Raw genomic sequence first — 16717 nt, 5'->3', positions numbered from 1 at the left:
CGGCGCACGCGTGTGCGCGACTGCCCTGCAGTTCTGTATATTTTTTTAACGGGAGTAACGAAAGCCGCCTCTCGCGAACTCCCGCTTCACGTGCACGGACATGCATCGATGTAAAACAACCCTTAAGTTCACACCTCGTAGTGTCACAAACGGGGTGATTTAACAAAGTAGCGAGCCCGTATATGCATGCATATCAATAAATAGACCATTGTCTGACCTGTTAACTCCTGCGTGTATGTGACGTCATTAAGATTGTGCCACCTAAACACTAAATCACCAATACAACACTGCCTGTAAGCGTCCATTTGGTTCCATTTGTTTACTCTCAGAGTTACAAACGGAACACTGGGGATTTTACAGAGAAATACACAACTGTTTGGCCACACATGTATGTATGTGTTTGTGTGCGTGCGTGCGTGCGTGTGTGCGCTCTCGTTTTTGTGACATACTGAGGACCAGAGGTCCTCACAAGCATAGTAGAATTGGAAAAAATAGACAAAGTGAGGACATTTGCCGGTCCTCACAAAGTTTAGGATTAGGGTTAGGGGTTAGGTTTAGGGATAGAGGTTAGGGTAAGGCCACAGGAAATGAATGGAAGTTTATGTAATGTCCTCAGTATGTCACAAAAATGAGATTGTGTGTGTGTGTGTGTGTGTGTGTGTGTGTGTGTGTGTGTGTGTGTGTGTGTGTGTGTGTGTGTGTGTGTGTGTGTGTGTGTGTGTGTGTGTGTGTGTGTGTGTGTGTGTGTGTGTGCGTACGTGTGTGGGTGGGTGTGTTTGTCGTGTCTGTGTGCGTGCCGTGCACGTGTTTGCAGGTTTACACGTTCCTGTAAATCAGAGCTTTACCCCAGTCAGATTTACTGTGCAAAGCTCACATACTTGGAAGTTTGTGACTTGCTATATTTCTTTTGGAAAACACATCCCAGAAAAAACGTGGCTTCAGTCCATAATAGCACCGCTCTTGTGAAGTTGTTGCAACATATATTCTACATTAATGCTACAAAAATGCCATTCAGGATGGAAACAATATGCTGCCTGTTCCACTCCACACTAACATCACTAGGTGAAGAAGTTCCTCAGATTTGTGGTTCTCAGAGTAGGGTCTAGAGTTCTCAAATTATGCCCGAACCCGACCATACCCGAACCCGACCCGACATTTAGGGTAGGGTAGGGCCTAAAATGTATGCTAATTAGTCGGGCCGGGTAGGGCCTCGGGCTCAATGAAAAAAATAAAAAAATATATTTTGTATTATTTTATTACTAAATTCTTTCCAAACCCCATACCCGACCAAGGTTATAATAGTTTTGGATTTTTTCATTAGTTACTTTTTATTTTAATTCGTTTTGAGGTTTTGTTTTCAATTACAGTTTAGTTTTAATTCGTTTTTAAAGTGGGGTTGCTAGTTTCGTTTCGTTTTTATTTTTTGAACATGCTTAGTTTTAGTTTAGTTTTGATTAGTTTTAGTGTTAGTTTTAGTCTTTTACATAATATGGGGTATTTGTCAGGGGTGAGATTAAAAAAGCTCCGGAAAAAGTATTAAAATTATAAAAAATCTACAAAACATATTGTGGAGAGTGGCAGAAATGTTGAGACATACAACCTCTCTATTTGACCTCACAACTGGTGTTTTTTATATACCCTAGTAACCAAACCAGTGGTTCTCAAAGTGGGCTTCGAGGACCCCCAGGGATCCTTGAGGGGGTTGCAGGGGGTCCCCAGCAAAAAGGGCAATAATTTATTTTCACTATCATTCCATGCCTAAGGAACACAATGACAGAATATATCACTGTTTTGGTCATGGGTTTCTTCTGCTACCTGGCCGAGGATTGGCATCTGTCTCGGGGGAGGGAGGCTCGGCTGGGGCGGTGTCCTTTACCTTGTCCAGGTACGCTAGGTCTTCTTATACATGCTTTTCAAATGGCCTTAGATTTGTGGGGTTTTTCCCCTTGAGTAATGCACCGCTTGCCGTATTACCATTTTCTACTAGGCATTTACTCTTATCTGAAACACAGTCATATTCAAAGTAATCCCAAATGGGACTCTCTTCCAACTTGGGGCTTTCTTCCAACTTTCGCCACCACCGTGATACCAGGTTATGCATTTTGGCGTCATGACTTGACGGGCTTCATTCCTGGAGGTAGTTAGCGAGGAGAATCTTCTATTGCCATCAAGTTGATGACCCAACCCAGAATATACTCTGAATGAGAGTTTGTTTCATTGACTTCCATTATGAGAAAGGAAAATATGTTTTCAAATGCTTCCTCCTCAAAGTCTCTGCAACGGTAGCGCTGACAATTCCCATGCAGCTCTTATGTGGTGTGGAGACGCTGGTGCCTCTTCAGCGTGTCCATACAGGAGAAAAGCCCTTTGTGTGTAAACACAAAGGGCTAAATGCCTAAACAAAGGGCTTTTCTCCTGTATGGACACGCTGATGTCTCCTGAGGTGACCTAACTGACTGAAACTCTTGTCACACTGTTTACAGACAAAGGGTTTTTCACCACTGTGGATACGCTGGTGTGCCTTCAGACTCCCTATCACACTGAAACCCTTGTCACACCGTTTACACACAAAGGGTTTTTCTCCACTGTGGATACGCTGGTGTGCCTTCAGACTCCCTATCACACTGAAACCCTTGTCACACTGTTTACAGACAAAGGGTTTTTCTCCACTGTGGACACGCTGGTGTGTCTTCAGGTTACCTAACACACTGAAACCCTTGTCACACTGTTTACACACAAAGGGTTTTTCGCCATTGTGTGTACGTTGGTGTGTCTTCAGGTGATCTAACCGCCTGAAACTCTTATCGCACTGATTACACACAAAGGGTTTTTCTCCATTGTGTGTACGTTGATGTGTCTTCAGGTTACCTAACACACTGAAACCTTTGTCACACTGTTTACACACAAAGGGTTTTTCTCCATTGTGTGTACGTTGATGTGTCTTCAGGTGACCTAGCCCACTGAAACCCTTGTCACACTGTTTACACACAAAGGGTTTTTCTCCATTGTGTGTACGTTGATGTGTCTTCAGGTTACCTAACTCACTAAAACCCTTGTCACACTGTTTACACAAAAAGGGTTTTTCTCCGGTGTGGACACGCTGATGTCTCGTCAGGTGACCTAGCCCACTGAAACCCTTGTCACACTGTTTACACTGGAAAGCTTTTTCTTTGGTGTGGACATGCTGTGCCGATACCTCAATGAAACTCTCATCACATAAGAGGTTTTCTTTCATGTGTAGGTCATCAAATGTTTCTTTACTTCTCCTGGCTGCGTTGAAGTCCTCGCAAGATCTTGGTTTGTCTGTGTCTCCTTGTTGCTGGCTGGTTACACAGCTGGTGATCGTCTGACAGGAAGATGAGGGCAGCTGTCCATTGCTCATCGTTTGACAGTAGAGGTTGTTGTGGCTCCTCGTCTTGTCTTCATGGAGGGTGACCCGAGACGTGAAGGTGGAAAATTGGTTCATGGACACACACCGCTGATGCTATTGGACTGTAAATTGTTAGGCGTTTCTTTGTCTCTTGCTGGCTGGAAAGACTAATATATTCTTTGTCAATATATTTCTCCCCTCTATGTCTCTATATATCGCTGCCTCTCTGACTCTCACAGTACACTACGCCTGTAAATAATCTCCCTCGGTCAGTAACCAGACTAAATGTGACGTTTAGAAAGTGCGTCACTTCTTATTCAGGTTGCCCAGAGCTCTGGTGACATCACACAACACAAACCATTGACATCATTCCTAATAACACCGATTTGCACATCTGACAGTTGCAATTCATCCATCAGTTGAATCAATGAATCAAGTTGATGACCTAACCTGGAAGTAGAGGCAGCTGGCAGTCTAAGAAAGAAATACACATTTTATATCAGCTTGCGTCTTGTGGAGCAGTTTAGTGGCCTTGTGGAATAAACTGTTAACTGAACTCCGTCTTACCATTTATATTTTAATAATATTAATGATAAGATACTAGTAAAACGCTTCAGGGTGACCTCGCTCTAAAGGGGCGAGGTCATGCCAATTCTTGGCCATCTGGCCAGTGATGTATATCGGACCCCTGGAGACCCCTGCATGATAGTCAACAATGTTATGTCAAAAAATGCCCATAGGCATTACCAAATATGGGCATTCCCAGATATATGTCCTTAATATTGATGATATTGGGACAGCGATCTCCATACATGGGCATAAAACGTACGGTATGTTAATTAGTAAAGCAAAGCAGGGCCTTGGCGAGTTAGGGCCTGGGTTTGATGCCTGGGGATCTCGATATGGGCGGTTTTCCCGAACCGGCGCAAAACGTTCGGAATCTCCTTATGCGGAGCTGATTGTTGACATCAGGCTGTTCCGGAGGAAATCAGCGCAAGCGCTGACTCATTGTGACATCACTTCATAAAAGGCTCTGACATCTCCACATGAGTCAATGGGCATAAATGGACACAGGCAAACAGATGGTCAAAACGGGTCCTATGACAACATGTACAATGTGGTTTGCATTAAAGGGGGAACCGGCACTGTGTCTGCAACACAGTCGGAGGCACAGACAGATACAGAGATCTCCATGATGGGCGAAAAGGGACACAGACAAACAGATACAGTGATCTCCATATATGGGCATAAAACTATGACAACAGGTATAATGGGGTTTGCATTAAAGGGGGAACCGGCACTGTGTCTGCAACACAGTCGGCGGCACAGACAGATACAGAGATCTCCATGATGGGCAAAAAGGACACAGACAAACAGATACAGAGATCTCCATGATGGGCATAAAGGGACACAGACAAACAGATACAGAGATCTCCATATATGGGCATAAAATGGATGCAGACAGACAGATGGTCAATACGGGTCCGACAGAGATCTCCATATATGGGCATAAAATGGACGCAGACAGACAGATAACTCCATATATGGGCATAAATGGACACAGGCAAACAGATGGTCTGTGTTAAAGGCCTCGACGGCTAAAACAGGGCGCTGATGGTGACGCCGTCTCTGTAGTATAATCTGGTCTGCATACTCCTGTACATCTGCTTGTACATCTGCTATTTCTGAACACAAATCCAGTAGTTCCGTGCTCTCTTATGTTGTGACGGCTGACCTCTCTGTGACTCCAGGCTACTGTCATTCAGCAGAGAATCCACAAGGACAACACTGCCTTCAGCAATGTCTGTCCAATCACTGGAGGCTGGCACACACCTGCCCAGTAGTAGGTACTGAGCGGTACAGAAATGCAACTGGAAATGAATCAAATGAATGCTATTGGCTGCGAGGACGGGTCTTCACTCGGTACAACCAGTAGAAAGCATCAGCAGCCAAATCAAGTTGGGCTCCCATCGACACTATACTACAGGAAGAAAATACCCAGAAAAAAATCTGCTTTAAGTAGCAGGTGAGGGGTCTGAACTAGGGGTTTGTCATGATTCTGAATCCAAGAACATTTTTTTGTGCAAAACAAATGCTGCAAGCATTTGTTTTGCAAATGCTTGCAGCTAACAATGGCTCCACAAAACGATGGTTTAGTGATGAATCATCACTTTTCACAGTTTTATGAAATGCTTGCAATGGATTCAGAATCATGACAAACTCCTAATCAGACCCCTTACATGCTACTTAAAGAAGATTTATTTTTTCCTCCTGTAGTATAGTGTATAGAAAGTCAATGGGAGCCCAACTTGATTTGGCCGCTGTGGCGACGAAGGTTGCCGACTCGGGCGCCCTAGCTAAATCATTAGAGCATGCCCTGGGCTACATCTGTGCAAAATGTGGCGCTTTTAGACTGATTAGCACAAAAAAAAACCGTAAGGCCCCTGACTACAAGTGTAAAATCAAGCATTACGACACCATCAAGGCCCGAACAAAATACATTTTCGTCAATCAAATGTACATTTACTACCAGTAACACTCCCTAATCGGGAGATAAGCGACCGTAGGTCACTTATCTCCACAAATAGGGCAAAAATGTGTTTTGCCAAAATCTTCCTGATCCATGTTGATGACATGAGTGTAGACATACTGTGTAGTGATTTTCGTGATTTTAGGGCAAAATCTGTAGGAGCAGTGTCCAAAAATGTGTTTTTAAAAATCGGCCTGGAGGTGGCGCTATATGGGAGAGATTCATGTTGATGGGATGAGTGTAGACATACTGTGTACCGATTTGCGTGATTTTAGGGCAAAAATTGTGGGAGCATTGTCCAAAAATGTGTTTTGCAAGAATCGGCCTCATGGTGGCGCTAGAAGAGGGCCATGTGAGAAATGAGGGGTGGGGTCTCCGCGCCGGCAAGGCGGGCGAATAGGTACCGGCACCGGCTGTCCCGGTCGCTCCTAGCCGGAGTTACGGCATTTTATGTGAGCTGCAGTGTAGGGGGTCCTCCACTGGGGGCGCCACCACTTTTGCATCCGTTCTGGAGCACCAGGAGTCGGTGGTCCCCGGGAATTCCCCGTGAACAGCCCCGTTGGGATGGTCATTTGGTCAGTTTAGCACATTTGGTCATTTTTTACATCTGGGGGTCCCCCAGGGACCTGGGGGTCCCTGGAGCTCCCGGGGTCCTTGGAGGTTGTAGTTTGGCAGGTAAGGAGCGTGTGTGCAAAATTTGGCATGGATCGGGGCAACGGTTGCGGAGATATGAGCAGGGCAAGAGTGTGACGTGTGAGGTGTGACAGACAGACTGACTGACGGACTCACTCACACTTTGTGCAGGGTTTGATAGTAAATGCGACCTACGGTCGCAGAAATCGCATGATATTTAGTCTAAAACTAAAAAAAAAAGAAAAAAAAAAAGAAAAATCAGGTGACTAAAACCAGTAAGACTCCCTAATCCACAAATATCACAACCTCCACCTCTCACGTCATACGGGTAGCCATAGTTACACCTGGAATGTTGAATCTCCATATATGGAGATAACCTACGCATCACACAAAGTCTGACCTCACCAGCCCATACTTGGGCATGGACGACTTATATCTCCATATACGGAGATGGCCATATATGGAGATACGATGACATCACAGAGTCCACAGCTGATGATGTGGCGTGATGTCATACAATACACAAACAAGCCCTATATAAAGGGGCAATTCTCACCAGGGAAGAGAGCATTGCCTGGAATGTTGAATCTCCATATATGGAGATAACCTACGCATCACACAAAGTCTGACCTCACCAGCCCATACTTGGGCATGGACGACTTATATCTCCATATACGGAGATGGCCATATATGGAGATACGATGACATCACAGAGTCCACAGCTGATGATGTGGCGTGATGTCATACAATAAACAAACAAGCCCTATATACTGATGCGATACGATGACATCACAGAGTCCACAGCTGATGATGTGGCGTGATGTCATACAATAAACAAACAAGCCCTATATACTGATGCGGAGATATGAGCAGGGCAAAGGTGTGACGTGTGACCGACCGACGGACGGACGGCCGGTGGAGGTTTTCATAGTAAACTGCTCCCTGACGGTCGCAATAATATGACTAAAACTGAGTGGAATTTCAAAATCAACATTGCTCACCTGCGCGTTTGACGCCTCCTCCCGACTCCACCACTCCTGGAAGTCCTTCTGCAGCTTGACCTTTGCCCTCTCCAGCAGCAGCTGCAGGTGCTCTATCTCCGTCTTCATGGCCTTCAGGCGGCCAAAGGTGCTCTTGTAGCTGACGGAAAACAACAGAAACAATCAAAGTCATCTTTTCACCTCATACCTCTGCTGCATTCGGTCATACTGAGGAGGGTCTTGGGACGCAGCTTGTAGATCGTCTATTTTCAAATGGGCGAAATATTTGCAGTATAGTGCTGAATTGGTTAGTGTGGTTGGTTCAGACTAATTTAGAAACCTGCATGTGAACATTCCCAGTTCCCACCTCAGAAGATCACACTTATTAAGAAAGCTTGGCCTTTCTTTCGTCCTAACTAGCCCAAGCAGTGTTGAGGACATGACACATAGGCAAGTGAATTCCATTTCAGCATGCTAACTTTTCTGAAACAGTGCCATCTTATAATGAGCATTACTGAGGACCAGTTATACAGCTATAGGTTGAAAATGGGCTCAGTGTTCCTTCATGGACCTTGAACCTGCTCACAGCATGAAATGAGTGCAGTGAATAATTAACTTTTACAAGGAGTGAAGCAATGCTGACTGACTTCTCAATGATGTATCATAACAAGTAAAAGAGGTCATACGATATACGTACTGTATATGTAGAGGGTTCAGAGGGTTATAGTTAAAACAGACACCCCCCATTTTTTTAAGTTTATCTGAACTATTCTCAACATTAGCTGACACTTTTTTATGGGATTTCCCATCTTATCAGACTGCCCATTCAGTAGATGGCGCTCCCGCACTGCTGTGAATGACCTGAGGTAACCTCGCCTCACCAGGCTTTCTGCTGGGAGAAAAGGAAACCAAAACCAACAGTCTATAGTCTTGGACCCACGCATGCGCAGTCAGTAATAAAACGCTGCTGGCCGTGCAAAGCAACAAAAGCAACTGCGCCTGTTCCTCGTCATTCACAGGTATTAATTTAACTCTCCTAAACATTCCTAAAGATGTTTAAAACTACTGTGAACTGTCAGTGACATGTTTGGTACGTAACGTTTTGAGTGTACAAGAAGTGAGTTTGGACCAGTAGTTTTATTGTTCTGTGATTTGTTTGAATGGCTGCTGCCAGGTAGAGTTCTCCACTCTACTCCATACAGAGAGCACACGTGGGTCACGTGCGCGTGCGTGTGTCGATGAGAACGTCGCGTTCTATTTGTTTTCACTGTGAATTTGAGCTAATGATATGAACGTTATGAAAGAGTATAGATTTGGGAACTGTATTATTGTTTTGTTGATGGAAGCTGATGAAACTGTACAGTATTAAGTTTGTTTATGGGAGAAAGGATTCTCTCACACACACACACACACACACACACACACACACACACACACACACACACACACACACACACACACACACACACACACACACACACACACACACACACACACACACACACACACACACAGGTTTATTGTTTTGCACTTTATTTTCGTTTTATGAAGAGAATTTGTATAAGATTTGGGTTATTGTTTTTTGCAAGTACAGTATTATAGTTTGGAGATATAGTGAACTTAAAGGAGCATTGTATTTTTTTGCAAGTATTGTGTTTTCTGACCAAATGTGAACTAAGAGAGTCTGTTGGACTATTGCACTGTATTTTGATATTTGGAAAAACTGAAATTACATATTATGGTGATATTGCAGTACAGTATATTGTGATATTGAGAAGATATTGTGATATTGAACTGATGCTGTGATGTTATTGATGATATTGTGATTATGGTGATATTATTGATATTTTGAAATGATTATTGAATATTTTGATACCTGTTTAGTCAGTAATAAAACGCTGCTGGCCGTGCAAAGCAACACTGTATAACTGCGCCTGTTCCTCGTCATTCACAGATCCACAGTGCATCTTGCCTGTGCATCGCTTGTACCGTCCCAGATTCCCCCAGGTCTGAGGCCGGTAACATATACAAGCCTCACATCTATAGGATTTGATCGTTAAGTTAACATAGAAGACTTAAGGACATACTGCATGTAGGTGAGTGCGGTAGATAACATTGAATTAACAACACTAACACTAAACATGAATGTATGAAATTCTACTGTTCTTCTATGTATGAATGAATGAAGTGCTTCAATCAATTAAGGTCTAAAGTCTAAATGGCCGTCCACACCAAGAATGATAACTACCAATACATTATAGCGTTCTGCAAACATAATGAGCCAGATGCCTTGTAAATTCAGATTGATTTAGATTGGCAGACAGTGTTTACTGTTCAGCAAATATCCAAAAGGTGATCCTAATAATATCTTTTAGCAATATTGTCATTATAGTTCTGGTGTGAACTCTAGGCTATTATACACTTGAGTAAGAATGACTTTTAAAACATCAAATTTACAGTCATCGTTACTGTTCTGGGTGCATCTGTATTATGGTATGTACTTTATAGGCAATAATACATTATGCTATAATTTAAGATTGTAGGTTTATTGTGATCATTCAAGAACAACACTTTTATGCTTAACATTTTATCACATTTGTTCTCAGTGTGACGAAATGGCATCTGTCAGCATTCAGCTGTCTGAAGAGGAGTTAATGTGCTCTATCTGTCTGGATTTGTTCACTGATCCAATCACCACTCCATGTGGACACAACTACTGCAACACCTGCATCACTCGTCACTGGGACACTACTGATGTGTGCAAGTGTCCAATGTGTAACAAAACCTTCTACAGGAGACCAGAATTGTCTGTTAATAAAGTTGTCTCGGAGATGGCACATCAGTTCAGGAAGTCAAAGAGGCTGAAACAAACTTCCACCACAAACCAAGAACCTGCTAAACCATGGGAAGTCTCCTGTGATGTCTGTACAGAGACCAAACTCAAAGCCCTTAAGTCCTGCCTGGTGTGTCTGACCTCCTACTGTGAGACTCACTTGGAACTTCATCAGAGATTCACAGCCTTAAAACCTCACAAACTAATCAACCCTGTGAAGAACCTGAAAGACTATATATGTGAAAAACATGACAGACCTCTGGAGCTGTTCTGTGAGACTGACCACATGTGTGTTTGTCAGTTCTGCACCGAGTCAGACCACAAGTTCCATAAAGTCGTATCGGTGAAAGAGGAATTTGAGAGGAAGAAGGCTGAGCTGGGAAAGACAGAGGCTGAAGTTCAGCAGAGGATCCAGGACAGACTAGTGAAGATTCAGGGGGTCAGACACTCAGTAGAGCTCAGCAAGAAAGATGCAGACAGAGAGATAGCAGATGGCATGCAGGTATTCACTGCTCTGATCAGCTGTATTCAGAGAAGCCAGTTTGAGCTCATTGATGTGATTAAAAAGAAGCAGAAAACAACAGAGAAACAGGCTGAAGACCTCATTAAAGAGCTGCAACAGGAGATCACTGAGTTAAAGAAGAGAAGCTCTGAGCTGAAGCAGCTCTCACACACTGAAGACCACCTCCACCTCCTCCAGAACTTCACATCCATCAACACCCCTCCACCCACCAAGGACTGGACAAACATCTATGTCAATCCGTCTTCATACGTGGGGACTGTGAGGACAGCTGTGGCTCAGCTGGAGAAGTCACTCATCAGTCAAGTGATGAAGAAGTTGTGGGACGATCTGAGGAGGATCCAGCAATATGCAGTGGATGTAACTCTGGACCCTGATACAGCACACTGCCAACTCATCCTGTCTGAGGATGGAAAACAAGTGAAATATGGAGGCATAAAGAAGAATCTCCCCAAAAACAAAGAGAGATTCTCTCTATATGTCAGTGTCTTAGGAGAACGAGGCTTCTCCTCTGGGAGGTTTTATTATGAGGTCCAGGTAAAAGATAAGACTAGGTGGGGTTTAGGAGTGGCCAGGGAGTCCATTGACAGGAAGGAATCAATCATATGGAGCCCAAAAAACGGTTACTGGACTGTATGGTTGCATAAAGGAAATGAGTACTATGCTCTTGCTGACCATGCTGTCCTCCTCCCTGTAAGAAAGGATGTCCAGACAGTGGGAGTGTTTGTGGATTATGAGAAGGGTCTGGTCTCCTTTTATGATGTGGAGACCAGAGTTCATCTCTATTCTTTCACTGGCTGCACCTTCAGTGAGAAAATATATCCATTCTTCAATCCTTATCGTAATGATGATAGTAAAAACGCTGCTCCTCTGATCATCTCTCCTGTCAATCACACAGATTAGATTCATTTAATCATCAGCTTTACAAGATCACCCCATGATGTTAATGCAATGTAGTTTCAAATTAACTACATTGCAGGCACTTTTTGAGAATGAAAGACAAGTGTGACATGTGTGATCTGGGCAGCTTGCCCCAGGAAATGTGCCAAGCTCAATAGGGAACAATGGTATAGAGCTGTGGGATGTCTGTCATATTATATATATATATGTGTATAGTTACGAAAACAAATGTGCATAAGGATTGATTGATTCATTAATTAAATACTTTATTAGACAGAAGTGTTAACCGCACAAGGTACAGTCAGTCAGTTTTTAGGCCAGATTTGAAGGAACCCAAAGACCCACATTTTTTAAAGAGGTGGTGCCATAGTTTTGTGCCATAGTAATATTTGAGAACATCTCAAATCTTGGAAACATTTTGAAAATAAAGGAATATTTTTCAAAAAGATTGACAACTTTTGCCTATGACATGACCAAAATAGGAAGACCTGAGTTAAAAGTGATATAAATGTATTGTATCCTGTCTGTGAGTTTATATTTAGTCTACATTTATTTCTTGGCTTGATTGTATATTTTATCTCATTCAAGTTCAAGTTAAATGCAACATCGTAATTTATATGGTATGTCTCAGAGTTATGGTCATTCAGGTAAATGCGACACTAGGTTGCAATTTACTGTAGTATGAAAACCTCCAGCTCATGTCCGTCTGTCCATCTGTCTGTCGGTCGGTCTGTCTGTCACACATCATGCTCTTCTGACATCACAATGATGTTGCAAATGAATGGCCAAGACAGAATTAATTTGCACTGACCTGTTCTGACATCAAAATGATGACTTGACCAGGTCAAAAGAAGGATATAGGCTAACTGACCTGTTCTGACATCACAATGATGACTCGGCCAGCTCAGCGAGCCCGAAAATTAAGGCCTGGCCCTAACTGGGCCCTAACTGGCCTTACTAATTAGCATACATTTTATGCCCTACCCGGACCGAAAACGTCAATACTGTAAGTCCATATACAGTATGGGCATTCCCAGATGATGCCCTGTTAGGGCAACCACACTAATACAATCCCTTTTATGCCCATACAGTATATAGAGATCCCTGATGTCATCAATATTAGCCCATATCTGGGAATGTCCATATCTGGGAATGCCCCTAGAAGGACAGAGCCCATATCTGGGAAAGCCCATATATGGACATATTGTGTCAGTCTCGTGTGGTCTATGACGTCAAACATGATGTCAGACATCCGTCATCTCCATATTCACCCAGCAGTCTGTCACCCAGGCGGACGCGCATCCCATGTGCACGTGCGAGATCTCGCCCTTTGAGCGTCTTACTGGTAATAATCAAAATCTACAAAGTAACTAGTTACTAAAGTTTTCAAATAATTGTAGTGAAGTAAAACTACATTTGCCTCTGAGATAGAAGTAAAAGTACTGAAAACTGGAAATACTCCAGTAAAGTTAAAAGGTACCTAAAAATTGTACTTAAGTACAGTACTTGAGTAAATTTACTTTGTTACTTTACAACACTGCTTGCCATCCTTCATACCGTACTCACGTCTTTTTCTCCCCCTCAATTTCTTTGCGCAGGTTTTCTTCTACAGGGTCCACCTCCTCGACTTGCGTACAGCCCTCTGATACACCTATACCAAACAATGCAGAAACCAACCGTAGGTTATTTCTTTTACAACCTGGGGAAGGGATATGTGGCAAACAATCAGGCAAATATACTTACAGTATACACTCACTGCGGAAAAAAAAAACGCACCAAATAGTTGCCCCCGAAAAAGACTCCGGGCAGTATCTGGTGTTGTAGATACGCCTTCGTTGTTGTGTGTGCATGTCTATGCATTTCCCTCTGAAGAGGGCTATTTTAATACCGGGATAATGGAAACCAGGCTGTTTAGTGAAGAGTTCTCTGATGCGGGCATCCAAATAACAAGACAGGCTTCTTGGCCTCCGAACCGGAGAGAGATGTTTGTGTACACCCAGATCCAGATTCCCCTGTCAAAGCGCTTACGTCACTGGTCAGGGCAGGCAGCCAGCCAGTGGGGGATCAAGGAGTCACAGAGACATGCCACCCAGACGTCGGTCACTCTCCGTTGTTCCACACACCGAGGGCTCAACTGCAGCCGCTTTCAAGTGGCTGCTACTGAACACACAGCAAAGCCCCTGTTGTGTACAAGGTTTTCTGTAACTTTCAATTGCGCTCGGTGGTGTGTACACAGCCTGCGGCGAAGAGCGCTTCTCAATTGTGGCAGGCGGGCGACGGTGACACTGCTTCATTGAATAATGATGAACGGGTGCAGCAAGCAGCGTTCTGAATTTGAGTTTGAACAGGCGAGAAAAGAAAAGAAGCAGTTCCAATATTCCATATTGTAAAACTAGCGTGCCTGGGGTAAAAGAGAGAGAGAATGGTGAAGGTGACATATTTTGCTCGCTTTCAACCCGGCGTCCGTATTTTGGGCATGTCATTAAATTAAATGAAACATCGATCTAATAATAAAATGCTGGGGGTGTGCAGTGCAGAGCGGGAACCGGAAGGTCAGTTTCCGAGAACTAAATAGAAACAGGAATATTTGCATCTTGTCTGTGGATGACACACTGCATTTTGATGTGTTTGGGGGTGTAGGCATCAGCTTCCCTGTCCCAAAGATTGGCCGAGCATTGCGTCCCGTTTGGCCAATATAGGCCTACTGTACATAAAGTGGCAAGGTGGCGTAAATTTCCCAAAAATAGGCAATCTACAAACTCACTATGCATTGCTATGCAATGCCTTATGAGACTTTTTTATTAGTCAGGCAAAATGGTAAATTCAGCATTCAAATTCAAAAATAGCAAAAGTAGCTTCACGCCATGTTTTGAGCTTGTGGATCATCTGTTATTTTTGTTCCTTTTATGTGATCAAGTAGGGCATTTACAGGGGGAAAAAACACAAACAGTTTAAATATGGAGATAAGAGGTTTCTGGCGGGCCAACAACGATATAAGGCTTAAGAGGTTAATGTCCAACAGTGTCCAAAGGTTGGTCATGCTGCATGCACAGAGGAGACTAGCATGTCATGCACAGAGGAGACTAGCATGTCATGCACAGAGGAGACTAGCATGTCATGCTGTTATGTCAGATGTCTGGCAACGTGTTTTTGTTTTTGGTGCAAAGAAAATCCACCCACAAGGTGAACTCTTACCACAGGCAGCTCTCTGCATCCTACGCACCTCCAACTGCTTCTTCAGCTCATCTGAGAGGGGGAAGAAACAAGAGGAAATGAATGGGAGAGAAACAGTGGTGGAATCACACTTCTAACTTAAATAAATAACTCATTATGCAGAGTGTCCCGTTTCACATGTTTTCAAATGTATATATTGTATAAAAATCTTTTAAAAACAGCAGATCTACAATGCACCATGTGATGCAACGCATTGTGAGCTTGTAGATTGTATCCACAACTTTCCAACATCCCATCGTGCATTGCGCAGAAGGCGAGCAGCATTTCCGGCGTCGCAGCCGAGTGTGATCTACAAGCTCACAACGGTTGCATCTGTGACGCGACGTGAGCTTGTGTGTCTGCTGTTAACCGAAGTGTCCCGCAGATAATGCTACAATAAAGTCTTGCGGAAACAGGTGGATATAGGGCTGAAGTGGTTACTGTATGTTTTCTAATAATAATAATCAAAATCTACAAATTAACTAGCAACTTACTGTAAGTTTTCAAATAATTGTAGTGGAGCAATAGTACTTTTGAGATGTAGTGGAATGAAAGAAAAATGGAAATACTCCAGTAAAGCACAAATACCTCAAATGTACTTAGTTACTTTACACCACTGGAGTGAAAAAGAGGCAGACATTTAGATGTTTCCAAACTGTATAAATGTGATTGCATTTATTGCAATCTTGTCACATGTTGGCTCTTTTCATATTTTGTAACAGATGACATTCATAAACATCACAGTCACAGATGAGTTCATAAGGAGCATTAACCTCTTCATCTCCACTTGTATAAATGACAACGATTTGAAAATGTTGGATTTGAAAAGCTACAGTCCGTAAGTTTTAGGTCATCTCCAGACTCAAAGAGGTAGTTGCAACTGTTACCAGCTGGGATTCGAACACCGGGTCTCCCCCGTGTGGGAACCCACATGCATCTACCCGCTCAACCAAGAGGTTGACCTGTGTGGCCAGGGGAAATATCAGGAATATGGACTTCAGGCAAGGTTACTTGTCAACCAGTGTCCTCAACGACACCATGATTACAATTTCTCAACCTCCATTTCCCACCTCCATCCAGTGCAGATGTGTTGGTTCAGGGGCGTCATTTGGGGCATCAGGGGATGGCAATTGCAACCCCTAGTGTTCACATTTAACCTCAAATTCAGTTGTTTTGAGACAGGTATTGCTGCAGACTGCAGTCTTCAGCCTCAGTCCTCCACTATCTTGACGTGGGCGTGTACAACGGCAAATCAAAAGTCCCCTCCAACACTTGTTTTTTTTTCCTCCAGGGCACTCGTCCGGTCCTCCTCCTACCCGACAGAGGGGCCTCTCTCCCCGGATACCCGCTGTCACCAGTGTGCCCTCCGCCCTGGGGAGCTTAAGTGGTAACATATTTTTTGCCATCCCCAATGTCTTTTTGAAATGACACCTCTGTGCTGGTTATATTGTATTAACATACCACAGTGGATCTCAAACTTTAATTGTCTTTGACCGGGGGGGACCTCTGTCTGAAAAGATATTAGTGTTAAAGTTTATGAATACTTAAAAAAAAGAAAGAAATAGATCTACAAGCTTACTCACAAGGCTCCGTGATGCGACGCATTGTGCTAGTAGAATGTTTTATTTATTTTCATTCTTTTTTTGCCATTACAAGTTGTGGATTGCAGCTTTAAAGAAGGGATTTCACCAGAGCCATGTGTGTCCAGATCCATCCCATCATGCACTGTGGTGAACGG

The 16717-nt window shown here is 43.4% G+C and overlaps 2 protein-coding genes across 2 annotated transcripts in view; one reads left to right on the top strand and one right to left on the bottom strand.

Annotated features, from left to right (window-relative positions):
- The window catches only part of kif6 (kinesin family member 6), a gene marked incomplete at both ends in the record, with an annotated part of 173812 nt that overhangs the window by 31074 nt on the left and 126021 nt on the right, over window positions 1–16717 (bottom strand). The window contains 3 exons of the mRNA XM_080751059.1: window positions 7535–7673; window positions 13333–13417; window positions 14962–15012. Of these exons, the coding sequence (XP_080607185.1) occupies window positions 7535–7673; window positions 13333–13417; window positions 14962–15012 (275 nt within the window). The remainder of the gene's footprint in view (window positions 1–7534; window positions 7674–13332; window positions 13418–14961; window positions 15013–16717) is intronic.
- On the top strand, window positions 10129–11838 carry LOC308305454 (zinc finger protein RFP-like; the record flags this gene model as incomplete). Its single annotated transcript, XM_080750251.1, has 1 exon — window positions 10129–11838. One exon carries the CDS (start codon window positions 10129–10131, stop codon window positions 11767–11769), a length of 1641 nt encoding a protein of 546 aa, XP_080606377.1. The 3' UTR covers window positions 11770–11838.

The sequence above is a fragment of the Nannobrachium achirus genome (genome assembly GCF_963921795.1).
Source record: "Nannobrachium achirus genome assembly, chromosome: 20".
In the NCBI taxonomy this organism is placed as follows: Eukaryota; Metazoa; Chordata; class Actinopteri; order Myctophiformes; family Myctophidae; genus Nannobrachium; species Nannobrachium achirus.
The sequence above is the reverse complement of the archived record's forward strand: the minus strand, read 5'-3'. Positions and strand labels throughout refer to the sequence as shown.